The sequence below is a fragment of the Hemibagrus wyckioides genome, linkage group LG26 (genome assembly GCF_019097595.1).
Source record: "Hemibagrus wyckioides isolate EC202008001 linkage group LG26, SWU_Hwy_1.0, whole genome shotgun sequence".
In the NCBI taxonomy this organism is placed as follows: Eukaryota; Metazoa; Chordata; class Actinopteri; order Siluriformes; family Bagridae; genus Hemibagrus; species Hemibagrus wyckioides.
Window position 1 is genome coordinate 11,621,155 of NC_080735.1, and position 22,860 is coordinate 11,644,014.

The 22,860-nt window shown below is 36.6% G+C and overlaps 1 protein-coding gene across 1 annotated transcript in view; it reads right to left on the bottom strand.

Moving 5' to 3' along the window:
• Positions 1–22,860, bottom strand: part of LOC131346532 (cilia- and flagella-associated protein 58-like) — a 116,381-nt gene that overhangs the window by 51,284 nt on the left and 42,237 nt on the right. Inside the window, exons 11-13 of the mRNA XM_058380008.1 lie at positions 19,910–20,056; positions 9,375–9,515; positions 6,980–7,203 (exon numbers count right to left, since the gene is read on the bottom strand). Coding sequence (XP_058235991.1) covers positions 6,980–7,203; positions 9,375–9,515; positions 19,910–20,056 — 512 coding nt within the window. The remainder of the gene's footprint in view (positions 1–6,979; positions 7,204–9,374; positions 9,516–19,909; positions 20,057–22,860) is intronic.

A 22,860-nucleotide genomic window follows, 5' to 3' on the forward strand; every position in this document is an offset into this window, starting at 1 on the left:
TCAACATCTCAATGGCAAAAACACAATGAAATGTAGTGGTATCTTAAGAGAGCTTTTTTTAAACATCATTGAACTCAAATACCTTTCCAAAGTGTGGGCCAAATAATATTAAAGTATATATAATTTATTATATGATTATATGATATAGTTATTATGAATTATTTCCTGTTTTTTTGATGCCTACTTCTTTTTTGACAGAAATTTGTGAAAAACACAAAATTGTTACCTAGGCCCTGATAAATAAAAACTTAGAGAAGACTTGAGGAGAGTGTACTTTCTTTTTACCACCACTGACTATATATACTATAGTATACTCTACATACCTTATACATATATGTGCATTTTCCACTATTTTTGTTTTTCCTATTTCAAGGAGCACACAATTATGTAAGCGTAATGATAAAAGAGAAAAAGAGAAGAAATCGGCAGGGGGTGGACATGGAGGAAAAACACAGTGTGTCATTTTAAGGCTGGCAGACAAGCACTGGGGTAAGATTGGCAGGATAATGCTTGTTATTCACAGCCATTTATATATTTATTAATTAATTAAGAACACATACAGTATAAGAACGTACTGAACAACGTTAATTCTCAACCATCTTTTTTTTCACGCCCAGTGAGCCGGTTTTTCAAATGCAACACGCTTCTCATTAAAGATAGACTCACATTTAAAACACACCTACACATGTGTATGAGGACATGCACGTCATGCACATGGATGGACATCAAAGAGTGAGTACTTGTATCTAATGGTTTATATTGTATGCTCTTAAATATATCTCACCAATTTAAATAAGCATAGTCAATGCAGTGGGCCAGTAAAATAAAGGAGATTAAATGAAATGACGCATGATGAGAGGTGGATTACCAAAGACCTGCTGCAAAAGAGAAGCTAAACATTTCAAAGACACTTGTAAGAAATCCATAGACACAAGGAAATTACCTGGGTTAAATTTACAAGCAATAACTTCTGTATTTTTGTTTCTTAAAAACAAAAAAAATTAAAACACTACAATTTATTGTTTTTTCTTGCTTACATTTCACTTCAACCTTTAAGTGAAATACTAATACAGTTTTATTAATACTACTACAACAGAATTCAGAATATTGTCATGCCTTTTTTTTGTTTACTACCCAACCAGTCAGGTTGCAGCTCAGATGGCAAGTAAAGACAATCAAGAAGGAGGGCAGAAAGTAAACTTTGGATGAATTAAGAAGAACTGTTTTGCTTACACTTAGGCCACATATTAAATCGCATGCGAGCCAGATTGAGTTGATGACTTTTAATTTATCTCATTAGATAAAAAAAACTCATATTAGTTGCTAATAAATAATCTAACTCACACTGAAACAATTTTTACTTTATTATTACTTTACTTTATTGCATTTTGTTGCTCTAGATATCTGAAGTTAAACCACAAAATTATTATTTGTATTCTCAGTAAAAAGCTTAGGCTTACTGTCATGACTACCTCTGACATTTCCCCACCAGACCACTAGAGGGCCAGTCAGTTTTCAAGGTTTAGTTGTTTCTTTAGCACGTTAAAATAATTCTGCACTTGGTGACAGGACTACAGTAGCTAAAAATAAATAAATAAATAAAAAGAACTCGCTAATAAATAGTAGCTAATAAAAAGTAGTACGAAAAACATGTATGGCTTGCTGCTTTCTTTCTTAGCTTTTAATGCTCTATAAAATTAATTCTAAAAATGAAAATAAGTCAATATTACACCATTCACTGCATTAGCATAAACATATGCTAGTTCTAACTTCTTAAAGCCAATATTCCTGTTACAGAAACCTTCTACTCTTGCATTAAATCACTGGCTTTATGGCCTTGCATTTTTTTTTTTTCATGATTAAAATCTCTTGTACTAGCTTCCTTGGCAGACGACCAAAGCAGGTTAACTGTGCTCTCGCTAGAGGCACCAAGAATCCCTGCTTCTTTCTTCCTAGCTTTATTTTTCTTCACTTTGTCTTTATAAATATTTTAGGTGGGGGTTGTATGTCAGGATAAGATGAAATTGTAAGCATATGTTGTCCATTTTTGTGCATTAAACAGCAAATGAGGAGTAATTGCAAGGTATGAAGGTGGTTGCTTTGTATGTTGTATTTAATTTGCATGGAATTAAGGAAATCTAAATGCAAATGTAGCTGGTCACGCTGTCGCTTACTGGAGTCACATGCATAGAAAAATGGTCACTTGTCACTTTACTGCTAGCTAGTGGGAATGTAGGTTCTGGCCTTTAGTTGTACATTTGTAGTTTACAACATACCTTAATTGCTGTGAGTATCCAGCCTGCCTTTTTTTTCTTCTTTTTACTAGATCAGTATATTTTTGAGCAATAGAAGCCCAGTATTAGATTCAGTACAGTCATGATTGATCACTAGACAGTTTTATAATGTGTATATCAGTGATTCATCTTACTGACATGTCCAGGAGTTGGGACTATCTTTCAATTTAAACATTCTCCATTTAAGGTGCCTTGCATTATTAAATTTGTCTATGAATATGTCTTGTAGTTTGCTTAGTGTAAGCGTAGCCAGCTTGTGGACTATACGCATATGCAGACCCAGCAAAGTACTTGAGTGGATCAAATGGAGCATTCCGGGAGGAAAAAAAAAAACACACAAACCAGGATGGCTTTTATAGCCTTTTATTACAGATCCATCCCTTTTCAACCAATTGTATTTACTGGGAAATTGTATTTACTGGGCAGGTGGGGGATAAGATTTGCACAGAATTTAATTTTTAAAAAATGATTATTCTTGTTTAATGTCTTTGGTGTGATAAATGAAGTGAGGCTATATCTAGTAAATAAAGTTATCCAAAAAAAAGAAGATGGGAACGTATTCATTTATTCTTCACTCCATGTTTAAAGCAGTTGTTTCAGCTGTTTATAGACCATGACCAACCAACTGTGGTAACTGTTTCAAATGGTTCATTTGACAGCTATGAACTAATCACTAATAATTAGGCAGTAAATGTAACTGTTCACTTGACACTTTCATGTCAAGTTAGTTTACCAGTATCCTTCTAAGCAAGAAATTTAATGTAGCTGAATTCCCCTGCCTTATTGTTAGAAAAAGAAAGCCAAGGCTGCCATGTAGTCATTGCATAAATATCCATTGCATCTCTAAAATAAGCCCATCACACTGCAAGCTCAGGTTAAAAAAATCTGCACTGAGCTGTGGACACAAACACTAAACAGCTTTTCAGTCTACTGGGCAAGCTAGCCAAACTTCAAGTAACTTGAATCTGGCAACCCATGCAGAACAGTTAAGCACTGGCAGTGTGAAATGTCTAAAAGTCTCATTGTATTCCTAAAAACTCTAGGACGCTGGTCTCGGATCAGATTCCTCCCTATTTCTTGGAGCGTTAGAAAACCCAACCAGGTCAGCAGTTCTTTTACAAGCTCTGCCGCAGTAGGGAAGGCACACCACGCTGAGAGTAGAAGCGCAAGAAAAGCTTGCTTCAGTGATTTATCATCAAGCTCTGTCAGGTTTAAAAGATCGGCGAGAGAGCGAACATGCTCCATCAATCCCAGCTTTTGTGCTCGCTTCTTTCTATAACGTTCATTGACCCTACTGTGGTGCATTCAGACTAACACCTCGCTCACACACCTTAGCTGTTATACATCTGGACCTATGCTAATTGGCCCGACATGGGATCAGAGGCACACTTTAAAAAGCTTTGTGCAGAATACAGCAGCTCACTATTAGAAGTACGTGCTAACAGATGCAAGATTATGCAGTGCTCAGGAAGAAGCAAAGGATCATTAAAACATGCTGAATAAAACTTTAAGACTGTATTCCGAAACCAGATGGAGAAAGAATCTGCAATAAAAATCTCAGCATAAGAGTTAGCTAATCTACGTTCAGCTATTTATATGCGTATAATAGCATTCAAAACAATGAGAAAAGCAAAAACGCCAGACAGCCCCTGAGGATTATTAAACCTTGCAGAATGCAGCCTAAAGTTTGTACTCTCTATGCACAGGAAACAAATCTTGAGTTGCATGCATTAAGACCAAGAGTGCTGATTCAGAGCTAGCTGGCTTTTGTTCCACAGTGTAATAAAAATAAAAAACTGATCCCAGGTCAGCACTGTGAACTCCAGCACTGTAGAGAAGGAGCTGTTGTAACACCTTGTACATTTGCAACTCTTTAAACAACATATATGAACTTTAAGGTTGGAAATAGGTGTGAAGTTAACTCTGGTACATTGTCCTACAGCTTCATGCTCACAAGGTTGAACAGAATATACCCACGTTTGATATTTTGTTAGAGTTTGTATTAACTTTTTATGAGATCTGGTTTTGTAGTACATAGAATGTTGGATATTTTATGATCGCACTTGAAGAGGTTACAGAGATATTCTCTCAGCTTATTTTATCTAGATAGCAGTGAAGGCTTTAAAATCCTAGCATTACCACTGAGACTAGAAATGAACATGATAAAAAAATTAATTAAAACATCCTCTTGCAAATCCTCAAATATGATAACTAACTAGTGAGTGTTATCAGTGAAGCTTGAGAACATTTATGAACGTTTATGAATATGACTGTCATGTTATGTAGCGTCACAGGCTCTGTTTCACCACAGCCAACAAACCTGGCTGCCACAGACGCCAACAACCAGCACTTCCACATTCCCAGTCACCAGACTTTTAATTATGTGCACCTGCTTCCCAGTATGAATGTTCGTTTCTCACCTTTTTTTATACCCCTTGGTTTCAGCTCCTCATTGTAAGCTACGCACTCAGTTCCTTAGGTCTGTGGCATTGAGATTTTCTGGTTTTTGACTTCACTTCTTTCCCTAACTTTGGATCCTGTCTATATTCCTGTTTTTGCTTGTTGACCTTTGCCTGTTTTTGACTGTCATTTTGGATTATACACTGTGCCTGTTTTGCCTGTCTTAATACTTTTGCCTTTTCTTGTTTTGTGACTGTTCTGATACTTTTGTACTGATACTGATACCTGTTTTAATTTTTGAGACAATTTTTGTTATTAAAGCCCTGCATTTGAATAAAACTCATTCAGTTTGCCTTGTGACAATGACTTAAAAATCCCCTCAGAAATATTATGCTAGATACATTAAGGTTATCAGTGAAGATTATAAACATTTTGGAATATGACTGAAAAATTCTGTCAGAAATTCTGTTAGTTAGCTGACTAGCTGAGGCAGCAGTAAAAAAAACCTGAACATTTAATAAACTGACTTAAACATCCTGTCATATATCATTTTAATTATCTTATGATGGCTAACAAATGACACGTGTTAGCAGTGAAGAACATGAATGAATTTATGAATTTCTGTGAATACAACATAACTGCTGAAGAGGCTTTTATGTTAGCTGTACTAATGGTAGCTATACTAGTGTTCTACTTCTTGACTTGACTTTGAAGCTAGCTGGTCTATAAAAACTATGAAAATATACTGTACATAAGCAGATACTGGGAATGCTAAGAACCAATCTAGGTATGTATATAGCATCAGTGTACATTTAAAATATGAGGAAATATAGAATTAAATTGTCATCTCAGTCTATTTATAACCTAATTATAAAGATTTTAATGAGTTGAGTCAGACATTAACATGTCAACATTTTACACTCAGTCAAATTAATAACAAGCTCCATGACTCAATTTGTCTAAGTCCAAGCACATCAACCTTGCTCGTTTGCACTTTTTCTGTTCATGTGATCAGATTGGACACTAGATCATGAAAATGAATTACAAGTCCCTGTCAGAAACACTAACTTTGCTAATCAGATAGGTACAGAGCATGTTTTACACGATTTGCCATTTGATTAAGGGTGAATATACTTTTAGCATGCACTGTTTAATTTATGCTCACAGAAATATATATGTGGAAAGTGGGATATGGTTGGATCTCTCACATAGTCATCCTTATTCCATATTCTTGTCAGGAACATCATTTACTGATTGCTCTGTCTGGGTTACAGTAAGCCATATATTCAGGTAATCCTGTCATTAGCAAGAGAATATTAGCACTCACTTTGTGCTTGCTCTCTCTCTCTCTCTCTCTCAGAAAATCTTTTCCGGCTGAATTAATGACATGATGTAAAATCAAGAGGACGGCCTAGAAATATTAGTGCAAAATTAAGATATTTTTTGCCACTCAGCAAGCTGGCGAGAAAGAAATGGACAGCAAGCAAAGCTCAGTGCTTATATTACTTAAATAAATATGGGGCTATAACACAGCATGCATTACAGTTTGGCCTTACTCAGGCAGGCAACAAATTACTTTTTTTATTTTATTCACCCCATCGTTCTGTATCTTTCCACAAAACACAACAATACAAAGAAATCTTTTCTGCTGGTCAGAGACAAGACCTCTTTCTTCCCTTTTTTTTTTTTATTTTCACACAATGAGAACCAAAACCATTTAGAATCTGTTGAAACTTTTTGGCAATGCATTTAGAAATATTTCTCATTTTCACTCAAAACCCATTGCTTTTGCTTTCTTTAAAAAGGTTTTCAAAATCAGTTATCTGACATTTTCAAAGAGGAGCAGGACTTAAATGTATTATCCCCAAAAGAAAAGCTTTTGTATGGATACTTTCCAGAAAAAAAAGATTCTTCATATATGATTTTTCTCAATCTTAGGCATTGTTTAAGCTATGACAATCCAACAATAAATATAACAATATAATTTTTTTTTCATGTAAAACATTTGACAAGAAGTAATTCTTTCTTCTAGAAACCGGCCTGATTGTTGGTGTGATGCATGAATAAAGCCAGGTAATTGAAGTAAAGGCTTGGCCTTGTAAAGGATTGGATGATTTGGGTCTTGATCTTGACTTGATCACTTTCAGTTTTTTGGAATCAACATTTACTTGGCCTCATTCCCTTTAAGACTCTCAGCCAGTCCGAATCTTGGACGTATCTTGGACAATGGCAATCTGGACAACAGCCCAACTATAAACCGCTGAAAAGTATGAAGTCTAACCCACCTGAGATTTTCCACATTGGATACAGTTTTGTTGAGGACTGTCTTTTCCCTCCGCAGCCTCCTGATCTCAAGCTTGAGCAGGCGGATGTCCTCCACCCTCTGGTTGTACTGGATCTCGCCTTTGTTCAAGATGGACTGCTGGATTTTGATCTTCTCATAAAGCAGTGACAGTTCATCGTTCCTCCGCACCAGCTGAGTCCCAAGAATGTCCCGCTCGCTGATTACCTTAACACCAGAAAAATGTTTAAAAAAACAGAAACATGAGACAAAACTAAGCAAAAGCACTAAACAATCATGAAAGATGGTGGATGATGCTGGAAGAGCTAATGATTAAAGAGTAGCGAATGTAATTATTAAACACTTCTAATATAAATGTTTTCATATATTGTGATGATACTTTTTGGAGCCACAGTTTCACATGTTTTAATACATAGGGAGAAAAGAATGACTCATCTTGCCACATTGCATCATCTTTTTATTTGGTCCCAGGCTTTGTGCAATGGCAGTTTCTTTACGTGGGAAGGTATATGACCCACACCTACTGAGAGACACAAACACTGCTCTAATTTTATTTTGGGATAAACTTCAGTCCATAAAGCAAGAAAGCGTCTTTTCTTCTGAAGATCAAATACCTTTGTCCATTTCAAGCTTCAGCTGAACTCTTATCTAACTCCTGTGTGAGTGCACCGTTCTGTGCAGTGGATGACAGTATCTTTCCCTTTACATAACATAATGCAAACTCACCGCAGGGCTACCTGTCTATTTAAAACCATACCTTAAACCAAAAATAGATATATACAAAGTGTAACTTATAGGTTTGAAAGAAAATTCTAACTAAAACACATGAACCAAATGCCCTGAGGACATATAGGGCCAGATATAGTAAGTATGAATCTAATTTTAGACACAACTGAATTTAAAAAAAAAAAAAAAATGTAGAAAACTGGCACAAGACCCTAAACCCAAACTTTTTGCGTCATGTACAGTATGTGGTGATGTGATGTAAAAGATGGTTTTCTCATCTATTTGTTTCTATTCTATGCATTAGCTCTATACATAATGATGATGATGATAATAATAAATTTTAAAAAAGTAATTATTAATACTATTTTATTAATTAATTTATTTACTATTATTATTATTATTATTATTATTATTATTATTATTATTATTATTATTATTATTATTATTATTATTATTATTATTATTTTTATTATTATTGAGACATGATGTTTTTTAAAGGTCATTGTCAGTAGCAAATGTCAGTTACATTTATGAAGCTACATGTTTTATGGCTGAGCCTTTCAAAAACAAAACTTTTGACTCTCTGGCTTATTACTGGTAATTGCACTTTGACTAGACAGTGTTTAGTGTATAACATCTCTCAGTGTACAGACTCTTTTCTGTTCTGCCACCGAGGTGGTGGAATGAAATTTCCCCCAATGTCCGAACAGCTGAGCCACTGGCCGTCTTCAAACGACGGGTGAAGACCTATCTCTTCCTGAAACACTTAAAGTAGCTCTTATTCTTCCCTGTTTTACTTTATATGTTTATTTTTTAAGTTGTTTTTGACAGCCCTAGGGTTGACAATTTCTTAAAATTTACATCTTTAGTGTGTGAGAGTGTGTATTAAGTATTAAGTACTAAGTGTGGTGAGAGTGGTATTTTTATTTATTTTTTCAAATATAAGAGACATGACTAACAAAGTGACTAAGCGTTTCTTTAGTCTGATTTAAAGTTTTATGAGCACATGTTAAACGACATCTTTGTATAATAGATACATAAATAAGGACTTGGAGTCAGCATTGTCCATTCAAATAAAGTTGCCTCAGGATATGGATATCTCTGACCTTATGAAAAACTCTGCATCAGCTCTCTTTGACAGTTCTGACTATCTCATAGTCACACCTTTTAAAATATACAGACGGGAAATATGATTAGCCTAAAAGAAATTCAAAAGAATCTCAGCCCAATTAAATGATGTTCATTTGTTTGGTTGTTTTCTGAGCACATACTGGGAATATTTTTTTTCCAATTAAACAATAATTGGTTGATTAACTCATGTAATGCTTGACCTGATGTCACCACCATTGTTCATTTTCAAAGTAACAAGTCAGTTCATTCCACTTACACACTCACATGCATTCTGTCTTTCTCTTTTTCTCATTAATAAGTACTTGACCCAAGGTCTTGCATGGTTCTTTCTCTCACCAAAGCGAAACTATGGCCTCACATACAGACGGTGCTTTTAATAAGTTTGGAATGCGCCCAAACTCAATCTTTTTTCCTAGGGAAGATTGAACTTGGCATCGTTATAGCATGCCAAAATGGGTAGCTACTGAAGCAAAACCTTCACCTAAATACACACCCACACACATCCATTTTTTCTGTTTTACCTGATCCAGTTCTTTCTTCTGCCGTACTTTCTCGGCGTCAGCATCTGCTATGATTTTCAGCAACTTTTGTTCTTCTACCTCTTGATTGTCCATATACTGCTTGGTCTCTTGAGCCTGCTGCTTCATCTTCTGAAGCTCAGCCTACAAGAAGCATGAGGAGAGAAAGGACAGGTCCATTTAAGAAGAGCACTCGAGGTAAAAAGCATTTAAAAAGCACTATTTGCCTATAAACCACACACTTTAGGATGCCACTGGGAATTGGAGTAAGGTTGAACATTCCTGGCAGTCCAAAAAGGAACAAAATAAACAATAAAATGAAATGGAGAGAAAAGAGAATAGGACAAAATGGGAAGTAAGTGCCCTGTGCATTGTATGATAATAGTTTGTACCCAATCTGCCAAAGCAACAAAATAGGCAAAGAAACTGAGGGAGACACAAAAAGAAAAAGAGACAAAGAAAAAAGAAGGTTCATGTGGCCAAGCCCTATCATAGGAGCAGATAAAAAGCTAAACCCCCTGATCAGTAGCTCCATCTGGCTTCCCTCCTGGAGAGCTCCTCTTGCCCCCCTGCTGCCAGAGCCATGTTGACGTTTCAACCAAATGAGTGCAAACACATCTTGCGTGCCACATCGCTGATTAAGCCAACACAGTAACTGTCGGCTACTGTTTCCAAGAATAAACCAGAAAACAAACGTAAGACACAAACCCCTTTTCACCAGACATTAACCAAATGTTCAGCAGGACTAACTCTATCCATGTTCTCACCAACCTCTGATAGTAGATAGATTTCTGCCATTTAGAGAGGCATAAAACACTTGCTGCTTTTTCATATGCTAAGACAATTCCATTTCACGCTCATTAATACTCCGGCTAACCAGCTTTAAAATGTTACCTGGGCAATACAGTGACATTGCTTATCCTGTATAATACCCCAAAGAACCTCTTTAGTCCTGAATTCTTCCACACAGGGCTAAAACTTTTTAGCTAGTGGCTGAAGCATGTAATAAGATTTCAGAAGAAATGATGTCCAGGCCAATCCTCTGCCCAGTCCACCACTCACTCTTTGAATAGCAATCAGCTGAACCTGACCCGGGCTAAGGGCAACCATTCTCCTCCTATTATACATCTTTGTGTTCCCTGATGATCAGAAAGTGTAGTCTATTCATTAGAATGATAATGCATTCGTATGAAGTGCCCTAATTGGAGGCTAACCAGACAGTGCCGTAGGGAAGATCAGGCCCTAGGCAGGTTGGAGGCTTCTGGTAAGCATGGGCAAAGCATTGAGAGGGCACAGAATGTTTACAGAAAATGGCTAGAGGTGGAAAATAGTATTTATATTTAACGGCCACTTTAATAAAACAATTCATACAATTACGCAGATACAGGTCATGAGCTGCAGTTTATGTTTATATCAAACATCAGTATAGGGAAAATGTGATCTCAGTGACTTGCACATGGTTGGCATGGTTGTTGGTGTCAGGAGGACTGGTGTCAGTGCTGATCTTCTTGGATTTTCACACACACAACAGTGTTTAGAGTTTATACAAAAATTCATCCAGTGAGCAGCAACAGTTCTGCAGTTGGAAATGTCTTGATGACAAAAGGCAGAAGAGAATGGTCAGACAGTAACTTACAAGCATCTCAGAATGCACAACACATCAAATTTTAAGCCGAGTGGACAACCATCAGCAGGTCCAGTTCTAAGAACAGGAATCTGAGGTGACGGTGAACATTGAAGATGGAGACAAAAAATTGTAAGTACTTCTATTGTAATTTGAATCTCCATTTATTAATAATGTAATGCATTTCATTCTTTACAGTAGCCACATGTTATTGAGTTATTAATTGCAGTGTTATTTTCTCTTAGAGACTTGCTCCTACTGCGATCTGTGTGGGAACAGGTTCATGTGAAAACTCCAATTACTGGTTAATTACAAATTCATGCTGAAAACATCAGCTCATTGCAAGGTGAAAATTTACTGTTTTTAGAGACCATGGCTATTCTAATGATTGGTCACTTGTAGAAAGTTACTAAAAAAAGGTGTTTCTAAGTTTGTTCCAAAGATTGGCTCTAAAATAAAATTGAAATTAATATTTTCCAGAAGTTGAATCAGTTTGGTCCTCAAATATTCTGTTGTGTCCCCAAAGGCTGAGTCACTATAATTGGTCAAGCTATAAAAGGCTAGTGATTTATTAAAGTAGCTAGCTACACTACACTATTTTTGTTGTTTTGAAATAGCCAATATTCACCGGTAACTACTAGTGCAAGCAAGAGCAGTAACTACTTGTGCAATGCATATACAGTACTAGCCTACCTGCATTTTATCTGCTTTGACATTTGCATCAAGAACCTTGTCCCAAAGAAGCTTTAGTGATGAAAAGCAACAAAAGTAGCTTCAGTGTAGTTACCTATTTCTCAATAGCTTGGACTGTAGCTAGCTACTTTAACAAATCACTAGTATTTTATAGCTTGGCCAGTTACACTAGGATTCTAAAATACCAGAATATTTAAGGACCAAACTGACTTAAAATTTTGGGAAATATCAAATTTTACAATCTTTGGAACAAACTGTTTTGTGACTGAGACAGTGCCACAAATTTCCACAATTGACCAAGCCATAAAACAAGCAAATCATTAGAATAGTTACAATCTCTAAAGAAAATACATTTTGACAACAGCGTAGGGGTACACAGGAAATTACAACAAAAAAAATAAAGATCCCTGGGTAGGGTTTGATATGACAGAACTTCTGCTCTAATGTAAATGAAGCCAAATTTGTCACCATTCACTAAACACTGCTATTGACTTCCTGTCAGAGGAGTAATACCCCTGACAATCACTAAATACTAAGGGTGGCTGCCAGACTATAGCTGACAAATTAATGGGACAGGACTTTCAGAGGCACAAATCACCTTGCTTTAATGTTGTGACCTTCTAAGGGCATGAAGCATACATAAAATATCAACACCTGATGCTCATTTTTCCACCACAAGTCCTTTTAGTAATATCAGTTAAAATCGAGGCAACAGTAACTCACTTTGTCAAGACATAAAAACTCGAAATGTAGCATTGTTTGCTTTATATCTAAATCATGAATACTTTATTCCTGTAGGGAACTGTTTTGCTGCCAAAACACAGAAATCATCCAAGGCTCAATAAGTAGCTGATGAGCTGATTCTGGTGCTGATTTGGTGCTGATTTGGACTTGAGACTCTTGGGTTTGTTCATACATGTGAATTTGAATGTGAATGTGAGCTGAAATGAAGTTCCAGAGTGGGAGTTCTCATCTACAACTCATCATAATAGCACTAAATTTGATGGATTATGATTTGATGAGCAAATGGCTAAATGGCATCCCGTACTTATAGCCTTCTCATAGAAACGAGATTTAGATGGCTAGAGAGCCTGTGTTGAATAATGAATCTCGCAAACTCCTCGGCTAGGCGGATGGCACCTTTTTTTTCTCTTTTATGAGTTTATAAATGTTAAAAATGGAGGGATGCATTAAGATGTAATGAAAGGCCTCCAACTGCTAAAAGCTCAGATTTGCTAAAGAACAGGCAATGGCTCCAGATGTGAAATTTAAACATGTGCTATTACTGATGACAAAAATAAAATGTTTTCATATTCATCACATTTATTATCAAACCTCCCACACATCTATTAAATGACACTGATGACTAACACAGGTCTTGCTGCGACCTACAGAATAACACAGTCACCAGTCACTTTATTAGGAACACCTCTACACTTGTACGTGTATGGAATTATCTAATCAGCCAGTCATGTGGGAGCACTGTACTGGAGAAAGTCATGCACTTCATAAAAGAGCTCATGTTCACATCAAAAAGCAGACTGAGGAACATAATATGATCTCAGTGACTTGGTGCCAGAAGGGCTGGTTGAAGTATTTTAGAAAGTGGTGATCTACTGGGATTTTCACTCACAGCTATCTAGAATTTACACAGAATAGTGCAGAAAGCAAAGAAAGGCCAAACTGGTTGGAGCTGAAAGAAAGGCTACAGTAGCTTAAGTAACCACTCTCTCTAACCAATGGCTGGCTACAAGAACAAAAACCACACTGGATTCCACTCCTGTCAGATAAGAATAGGAATCTGAGGCTACTGAATGATAAATCTAAAATTCTCTGACAGAATTTGGGACATCAACAGTATGAAACCATAGACTCAACTTGCCAAAAGTTGCTTCAAAAGCAATAGTGTTTTCTTCACAAATGTTTTCTTCACAAATTGGGCTTCTTAATAGAACAGTCTATCTGGATCTGTATTGTTGCTGAATATGTGCATGGCCACAATTTACCCATCTTAAATTAGATCATGTTGTGAGTCCTATAAACAAGTAGTTATTTTAGACACTATTAGTTTCTCTGTATAAGGCGCAGTAAGAAGTCATTTAACAATGAGGCCAGCATTCTTAGAATTCAGACACACCATCTATCTTTGAGTAGTAACTAAGGCAGGGAGAAAAACAACTGCTGATTATAGCAAAAGTGGATGTGAAGATGTAAAAAGAAAGAAACAAGAATTTCAATGCTGAGACAGCGAGCAAAAGACTGACTGACAAAAGATGAATTGTAGCACATATGCTATTAATTTGCTGTATTCTGCAACATGAATGATTTCTATTTGTCCTTGCCCTCACTGACTGTTCTCCTGCATTCCTGTTCTGCCTGGCCCCTCTTCGGAGTTCTTGTCAAGCAGATTTTCCATGACGTGATTGGCATAACAAGCCGTTCTGCCTCTATGCAGTTATGGAGTGTGCAGTCCCAATGATGTGCTGTGGTAATTAATCCAGCCAGTTTTATTGTGCGCCACATGTCAAGCAATCAATGCCGTGGTAATTTTTTTAAGTCTTACTTGGGTCTGCTGTCTTGTTTACTAGTTTGAATTGTTTTTTGGTTGCGGAGGCCAGAGGGATATGGGGGCTAATGACACTGGTGCCCATTCATAATGGGGAGACCGCCGCTGATAATGCTTTTTAGATTGCGGTGGAACTTATGATTCAATTATCAAAGCAATATCATAACTGCGCTATATCCCATAACAATTACATTCCTGACTGGATGAAGAGCAGGCAGCATTAAACATAAAAAAAAAAAAATGAAATGAAAAGAAAAGAAAAGACATTACAGCAGAAAAAGGACATACCCTGGCTATTTTGAACTTAAATGCGTCCGTGTTTACTAAGATAAGTAAATCTTACAAACACTTGCTAATTTGCTGGAGCACAGGGAATAACTGTGGACACGCAATGAATATATAATACGTAAAAATTATTTGAAGAAACGTTCTAGTCATTTTGATATTCTAAGGTATAACCTTGATAAACTTCCTCCTTTAATAAGACCTACTTAATAGGATAATTTTGCCTTAAAGTGGTAGAAACAGACTTCTGTAAAAGCGCCTGCTTTTCTAAGGGAATTTTACACTTAGTAAATTCTCATTGAGGTGGTGAATATGAAAATGAATACATTTGCATAAACATTGCAATGTATGTTGCTTTTTTTTTTTTTTTTTTTAGGTATGAGCGCCCTAAAGTTCATGTTCATTAAAGCAAACACACAAAACTGAACAGTTTTGCTTAAGTTAAAGGCACATCAATTACTACATCAAACTATTTATTTATTTATTTAGTTTGTTCGTTAGACACTGTGGGTGAAATCAAGTTTTATGTCTGAAAGACATGTTGTTGCCTTCAAACTGACACTTCACAAAAGATAAACTGGTTTAATTACCAAGAAATAATCATGACAGGAAACACAACTACTTATTTATGTTTTGCTGTTGTTTTGATGCTTTTTTCACTTTTTCTCTTGCTGCATTCTACACTGTATTCGTTAGTTCAGAAATCAGAACAAGAAACTAAGCATCAGCAAAACAACAGAATCAATTCTTTTGCTCATTATTTTGCTCTTCCTTTCCATGTCCATTTATTTTTATCTGTCTTTCATCTTTGGCTCTCTCCAGGTTTCTGTCCTAATCAGTTGTTTTTCATAGTAATAGGGATGAGTGCTATTGGCATCACACATCAAGAAGACATTCCTGAGGCATGCAGGTTAAGCTGCTTGGCTTGGATAGATGCCCAGCGATGCTTGACACTACTTTTGAGAGACAGGAGGTCCATGTAATCATTACCGAAATCTTCTCTAATTGGGAAAATGTAGATAGGGAAGCCCACTGATCCACATAACCATCTATTGAAGCACTCAAAATAAATAACAAAAATAATCAAAAGCTTACAGTACATGGACGGTCAAACAGGACCTCAAGCAAAACTTCTGATCATTGTGTAGACCCAAATATTAAACCCAAAGGGACTGAACTACTGTATGTCGGAAATGTCTTCTTTACACAATATCTTGTTGCCTAACATACACTGACCAAGCATAACATTATGACACCTGCCTAATATTATTTTGGTCCCCCATTTGCTGTCAAAACTGCGATGCACTGTGTATTCTGACACCTTTATTTGTGTATTCTGACACCAGCATTAACTTCTTCAGTAATTTGAATAACAGTAGCTCCTCTGTTGGATCAGACCACATTACCCTGTTACCATTTCACCTTTGTTCCTTCCTTGGGCCACTTTTGATAGATACTGACCATTGCAGACCAGGAACACCCCACAAGAGCTGCAGTTTTGGAGATGCTCTGATCCAGTGGGCTAGCCATCACAATTTGTCCCCTGTCAAACTCGCTCAAATCCTTACACTTGCCCATTTTTCCTGCTTCTAACACATCAACTTTGAGGACTAAGACTGTTCACTTGCTGCATAATATATCCCACCCACTAACAGGTGCCACGATGAGGAAAATGTTATTTTCTTCACCTGTCAGTGCTCATAATGTTATGCCTGATTGGTGTTCATGCAGGTCTACCTCTGAATGCAATCCGTCCTTTGCAAATGATCCATAATGCAGCTGAGCAACTTGTTTTCAACCTGCCTAAGTTCTCCCACACCACCTTACTGCTGCACTTCCTCCACTGGTTTCTGGTAGCTGCACACATCAGATTCAAAATACTGATGCTTGCTTACAAAGCCAAGAATGGACCAGCACACTTTTACCTCAAAGCTCTTATTTCTCCTCACACTGCACTACTCTCCGTAAGATCTACTAGCACTGCTCGACTAGTCCCACCATCTCTCAGGGTAAGAGGTATTTATTCATCAAGACTCTCTTCTGTTCTGGCACCAAGGTGGTGGAATGAACTTCCCCTGGATGTTCGAACAGAAAAGTCACTGAGTGTCTTCAATGACCTGCCTCTTCCTGACACACTTAAACTAGCTCTTAGTTTTCCTGTATTGTTGCATGTATTTATAAAAAAAGAAATAAGAAAATCCTCCCAACACAGTGTTTAGGCTGATGATATCCTAAGTCTGTGACCTATTGACCCACTGTTAATGTATTAATTGATAGAGTCTTCAAAGCACTTTTGTACATCACTCTGGATACGTCACTCTGGATGCCAAATGCCAGAAATGTAAATGTACATAACCATGAATATTAGACCTGTATCTGATGTAAAGCAGAAGAGCATTCCTCTCCCCACCCATCTGCTCAGGTCTTCTGGTTCACCCCCACGCTGGACTATGGCTATTGTTCTAACACAAGTTTCCCTCCTCACAGTGCAAACGGTCACTGCTTTTTGCTCCTTCTCTCTAAACTTTGTTTTCTTTGTTTTCTTTATTTATTTTTAAATTTTTTTTAGAGATGATTCATGCTGTCCATGGGATTTAAACTCGCCAGAAGCTTTCTTATCAATTGTGGCGCATTAGACAAAGCTAAAACCTCATCCTAGTTGATGGACTCAGTGTGGCTTTACATAAATTGGAAGCAGTTTGTGCAGCTATTTTTCTTAGCTGGACAAGGCAGTGTGTTCTGTTGCAACACAATTCAGTTTCTCAAGACACATAAGTGACCACAGCATGACACAAAAGCACCATATGAATGGCAAAAACGTTTGCAACAGATGTGTCAACACTGTAATGCCACTCTAAATAAACAGAATGAATCATGGGAAAGCTTCAAAGGCTTAGATATTTAAGACTAGATTAGATTGCAAGTATGAATTTACAGCTCCACAATCTTTGTGACAAATGTTACAAAAGTCCTTATACCAGAGACATTATCCTTTAGTTTTGTGTCCATGCCAAAAGTAGAGGCCAAATTTCATGCATAATTCTCATTTCTGTCAATATAATGATGATAATAAGGATGATATAGGGTTTACTTTTAATAGAAATAAGCTACATGAAAGTATTTACAAGTATTTCCTGTATGCATAGGCTATGTTGCATTAACATTCTGGCAAATAAATGAGCTAATTAGCTAATTCATCACTGACCCTAGCTTGTGATGGAAATTTAAAGCTGTGAAAGCTAGACATTAGGTGGTTACTAGATTGCTTGATATGTAGCAAATCTAACTGCAGAGTGCTTCAGATAATGTGGTACTACATAGAGTATCACATTGATACAGTAGATTTGGGATTCACCCATTTCGTTTTTTTTTTCAGTGCCGGAAAATTATTTTTGTCACTTAACAGTGATTTAACACCGGGCTCCTGAGTTGCACATTAGAAAAAACCCTGTTACTAGATTGGAACCCAATAATTAAACAGCTATTTGAGTCTAAATTTGCAATGTTCTCTGCAGGGGTGGGATGACATTACTTTCTCCCCTGTCAATCAAAGCAGCATGAGCTCATGTATGTGAAAGAAGGTAGATAGTATTTTTTGTTCCCACAGAGTGTGTTCAGCTGCCCTGTGATGTAGCATAATCTAAAAAGATGCCTCACATGTCTCAGCATGTGCATTCACCTTTCCTGACTGATAACTGTCATGTTATTCCATAGGTTAGATCTAGCTAGTGGGTGGGAACTGACAGATGTGAGGATATAAATAAAATGAAAGACTTTTCCGAAATATCAGATAAGCTGATTGTTTAAGTTTATAGCTCTCTCTCTCTCTATTTGAGTAGATATGAGCGTGGTTTTGTGTGGTTTAAAATAATAGCCTGGGAGCATTGCCAAGATGGCCAACAAATTGAAAGACTTGCCAATAAGAACTTATGGCACCACTAAGCTGACACCCACAAAGAGAATAAAGGGGAAAGAATCCTCCCAGTCAAAAAGGACAATATTAACTGAACATTTTAAGACACATCTCTCTATTCTCTATTGTAATGAAAGGTTCCACCTGTTGACCTAGATGTCCTCTGGACCCTCAGCTTCATTAAGCATAGGTTTGTTAAGGTTGTATATACCAGATTAATAAAAGTATTGAATTCTATTATTTTTTGAGACTAATAATACTGGAGTGCACCTGAAGTCAGGAGTTTGTTCAATGGATATATTCATCAAGACTGACCTACCTTCGACTTCCAACAGTGCATCAATACCATGGACATGGAGATGAATTATTGAAACGGGTTATAATGACTCTGAAAAATAGGGCCCATGCATATTCATTTAGCCTTTCATGTCAGCTGTTGAATTAGAAAGCCACAGGTCCTCAAAGCCCTGCAATGCTTCAATATGTTCGTCTACTGAAAACTATTGAGAGCGTCCCTTTGTATGTTTTCTTTCCTTCTACTTCCTCAACATCATGATATTCCAAGATCCTTTTCTCTGTGTGTGTGTGTTTCTCTCTCTCTCTTTCAAGGTGATATTGAAAGTTATTTGCCTTTAAACTTAAACTATGCTATTTGATAAAGGTAGAGATATGAAAACTAATAATGAAAGGATTATGAAAACTGAATTCCGTGCTGATGAATAAAAATGACCCCCTCAATGCTCAATTCAATTCCATGCATGAACTGAGACCAGGACTAATATGAATACTGACAAATTTAATGTAAGCTATACATTACATGGTCCCATGCTTATAAGTGCTGATCTAGGGTCAGCTTTTTGAACCCTAAAAAATACATTTGAACCAAAGCAACTGATCACAGATCAACACAATTTTTTTCTCTCTGAAATGTATGACATCATCTGTGTCTTTTTGTCTACGAAGAGGAAATAAAGCACAAAAATTTTCTACCCAATAACCCACTCCGACCCCCCCCCAACACACACACACACACACACATATACACAAAACGCAATCAAAATTACACATAATACAATGCAGCCTGAGGGAGAAAGAAAAACACATTTGATTAGCTGAAAGAGCCGGATTTGAAAGAACAGAGCAGCATGAAGTGATATATAGCGCTCAGCTGCTATAATGGCCTCTAAAGTGCATTGTAAAATAAATAAATAAATAAATGGAATGGCTCTTTTCAAAAGGTGAAAAAAAATAAAGAAAATAAAGAAATGAACATGTTTCATGAGTGACTGCTAGATGGTGCCAAGTCAGGAAGATAGACAGGGGTGGGTGACTGGCAGTGGGTGACTGGCAGAAGTAGACTGGCAGGAGTAGAAAAAATATAAAGACAGACAGAAAAGTTAGTCCTGTGAAGGATTTTTTTTTTGTCAAAGTAGAGAGGATTAGGAGTGATATTGCACCTTAAGAGCTTCCTTTTCTTTCTCTATTCGCTGAAGCTCGAGATGTTCTTTGACCAGTGCTGCCTCTTTGCTCTTGATCTCCTCTGTGAGCTGACCAGTCTCTTGGCTCATGGACTTCATCTTGCGCTTCATATCCATGATTTCATGCTGTACACACACACACACACACACACAAATATATAGAGCATAATGAGGCGACCAACACAAAAAGAATGAAAAAGCCTGACAAACGAAAGCACACAGAAGAAACACACTCAAGTACATGAACACGTACCAAAAAAGACACAGGCATAGACATAGTTGTTTTATACACATGGAAACACACACATATGTACACACACTTACAGATTCAAGGAAAAACTGGTGACTGTTATGCTGTGGAAGGCATTTATTTCAGTTCGGCTTCACTTGTCCCCTTAAGCCGGTTTTAGACCCTGTGAGTTTCCACAGTCTTTTAAGATTATTACCTGCCATGGTGTGGGAGATGATCCTAATAAAATCCTGGTCGAATTCTATGACACACCATTGTGATAACATCTGTTCTTCATGTCAGATTATATGATGAAGATCCTCTAACAATAGATTTGCGATTAAAGAAAATGACTACTTTCTGCTTTATCATCGATCATCATGATCCGGGCTTGTACGGAAATTGGGTTGCATAAACAGAAACATTCTTCAAAGTGAGCCAGAGGTAAAAAAGGAATTTTTTTCTGTCCATTAGTTTTGTTTACATTTCCCAATTTGCACAACCACATTTGTAGCTGTCCCATGAGTTTCGCTTTGGCCTATTCTGTCATATAAATATATCATAGAAATATATGACATAAATTTAATCACATAAATATAAATCATATAAATCATACCCTGTGGAATAGCTTGAAGAGGGCTCTGCACATGAGATCACCTTACAGTTTGATAGATCTGGAGCATTTTTTTGCAAGGAGTAATGGAATAATATGGGAATATCTAGATGTGCTAAGTTGGCAGACTCTCCCATATAAACAGTGAAAGCTGTATTACAAGCAAAAGGTGATTTAAGAATGTATTAGTTAAGGGGTGTGCAAACTTTTACAACCAGGTTAATGTAAGTTTTTTTTTTTCTTCCTTAAACATTCCCATTTGTTTTCACTTGAATTTTGGTTGCTACAATATATGTATCACATTTATGGTTAAGAGATCTGACATCATTTATTTTCCATTTACTTAACATTATATAATCATTAAATGAATGTCTCTCTACAGAAAGCTTCACCATGTAGAAACAATTATTTTCTTCTTTATTAAATAACACCTTTTTTTAATTAATTTCTTGGGTATGTGAAATGTCCATCAAACAAGTGCCTGTGATGAGCTGTTACTATAAATATATACTGTGTAACATATAAAAAAACATATTAGAACGAGCACATTGCTATAAATCTGTCATTCGAATTACAGCCGTCACAAGCTGCTGTTATGATTCTGACTGATCATGTTGAAGAATTCAACAGCATTATGGTATAAACATTGATATTCAACACCCAGTACCGTTACACTGTAATGCACGGTATTATAGAAAAAATACTGTCATTGCTCCTCATGTGGAAGGACGCTGCCTAAGCAGACAGCATTTATGCACTCTTGAGCTAGCAAGCGATAAACAAATGCCATATGCACGCCACGCTACAAGTAAAGATGGATGATGATAAAATCAGTGACAAAACTTTTAAGCGCTTTTGAGGGATGAAAATTTAATATCAGCGCATGCCTACAAAAAGATAGATAAAAGAAGAGGCACACAATCTAACGGTTCGCAACAAGATTAGGCAGAGAAGCATAAGGGTTATAAATATTAAAGAACCTGTACACTCTAAGTCAGTATTAGCATTTAGTCAAAAACAAACAAGCCAACAATAAACACACACCACACAATTTACATGACTAGTTGCCAAAAAGCCCATTTTTCTACTGTAGTCTTATCATATGACAACTACACTGTTCAACTAGGACAAGGACAAGACTTCAGACAGGAGTGTGGGAGTATATTTTTACTCTTCAAATTCAGGTATTATGATAAAAGAGAGTGGAAGAGTAAAAGGAATACAAAATGCAGGGACTGTCCTTTGAAAACGCAGCAAAGGAATCTCTTCCTGTGGCGTGTCACAGTGTAACTCTGCTGCTGATTCCTCTTCAGCTCTCTCAAAAGAATCAGCAGTTCAGTAAGACTGCTACCGAGATAGTCACTCATTAGGAGACAGTTAAGTAAGGACTTTAAAACCTACATAGCTGCAGGAGCCTTTCTTCCCCATGAGTCAGTAACGCACTTTCATCGTACACAGATATACGGTAAATGCACAGAATATAAACTAACCTGAATCAAATGTGAATCATTTATGATTGAGCCCAACCAGTGTGTTTGAATTATATTTCCTTACTGATTATTACTATGTTTTTTAACCACACATTGTTAAATTCTCCAGTCTGATTGGGCAGAAGGTGCTGAATTATTTCCTACAACAAAACAACACAGTTGCCCGTTTAAATTAATTATTTGATAGTTAATTAGTTCATTTTAGTTCAAATGGATATAGTATCTTAGTTTTGTGACTCATGCCAAGAATCATGTCACCCAGTTGCTTGTAGCTTGATTTGTATTTCCCAGATGAATAATATTATTATCATTAATAGCAACTGACTAGCTAACTAACTTGTCATATATGTGAGGACCTCATTATTATAACATAAAATAAATTCTGGTTCTATTTCTTTTTTAATATTAATAGAATCTGGATTTTATGATAAGGGGGTAGGTCTAGGTATTCTGCTGTACCTTACAACAGCCATATGAAAAAATCTATTGTTCAATTTAAAAAATAAATAAAATTATGATTTTGATTCAAACGTAAGAAACACATCTGCTTATTTTTTCCATAGCTACTCTGCAAACATCTAAAAATCTCATGTTTAAT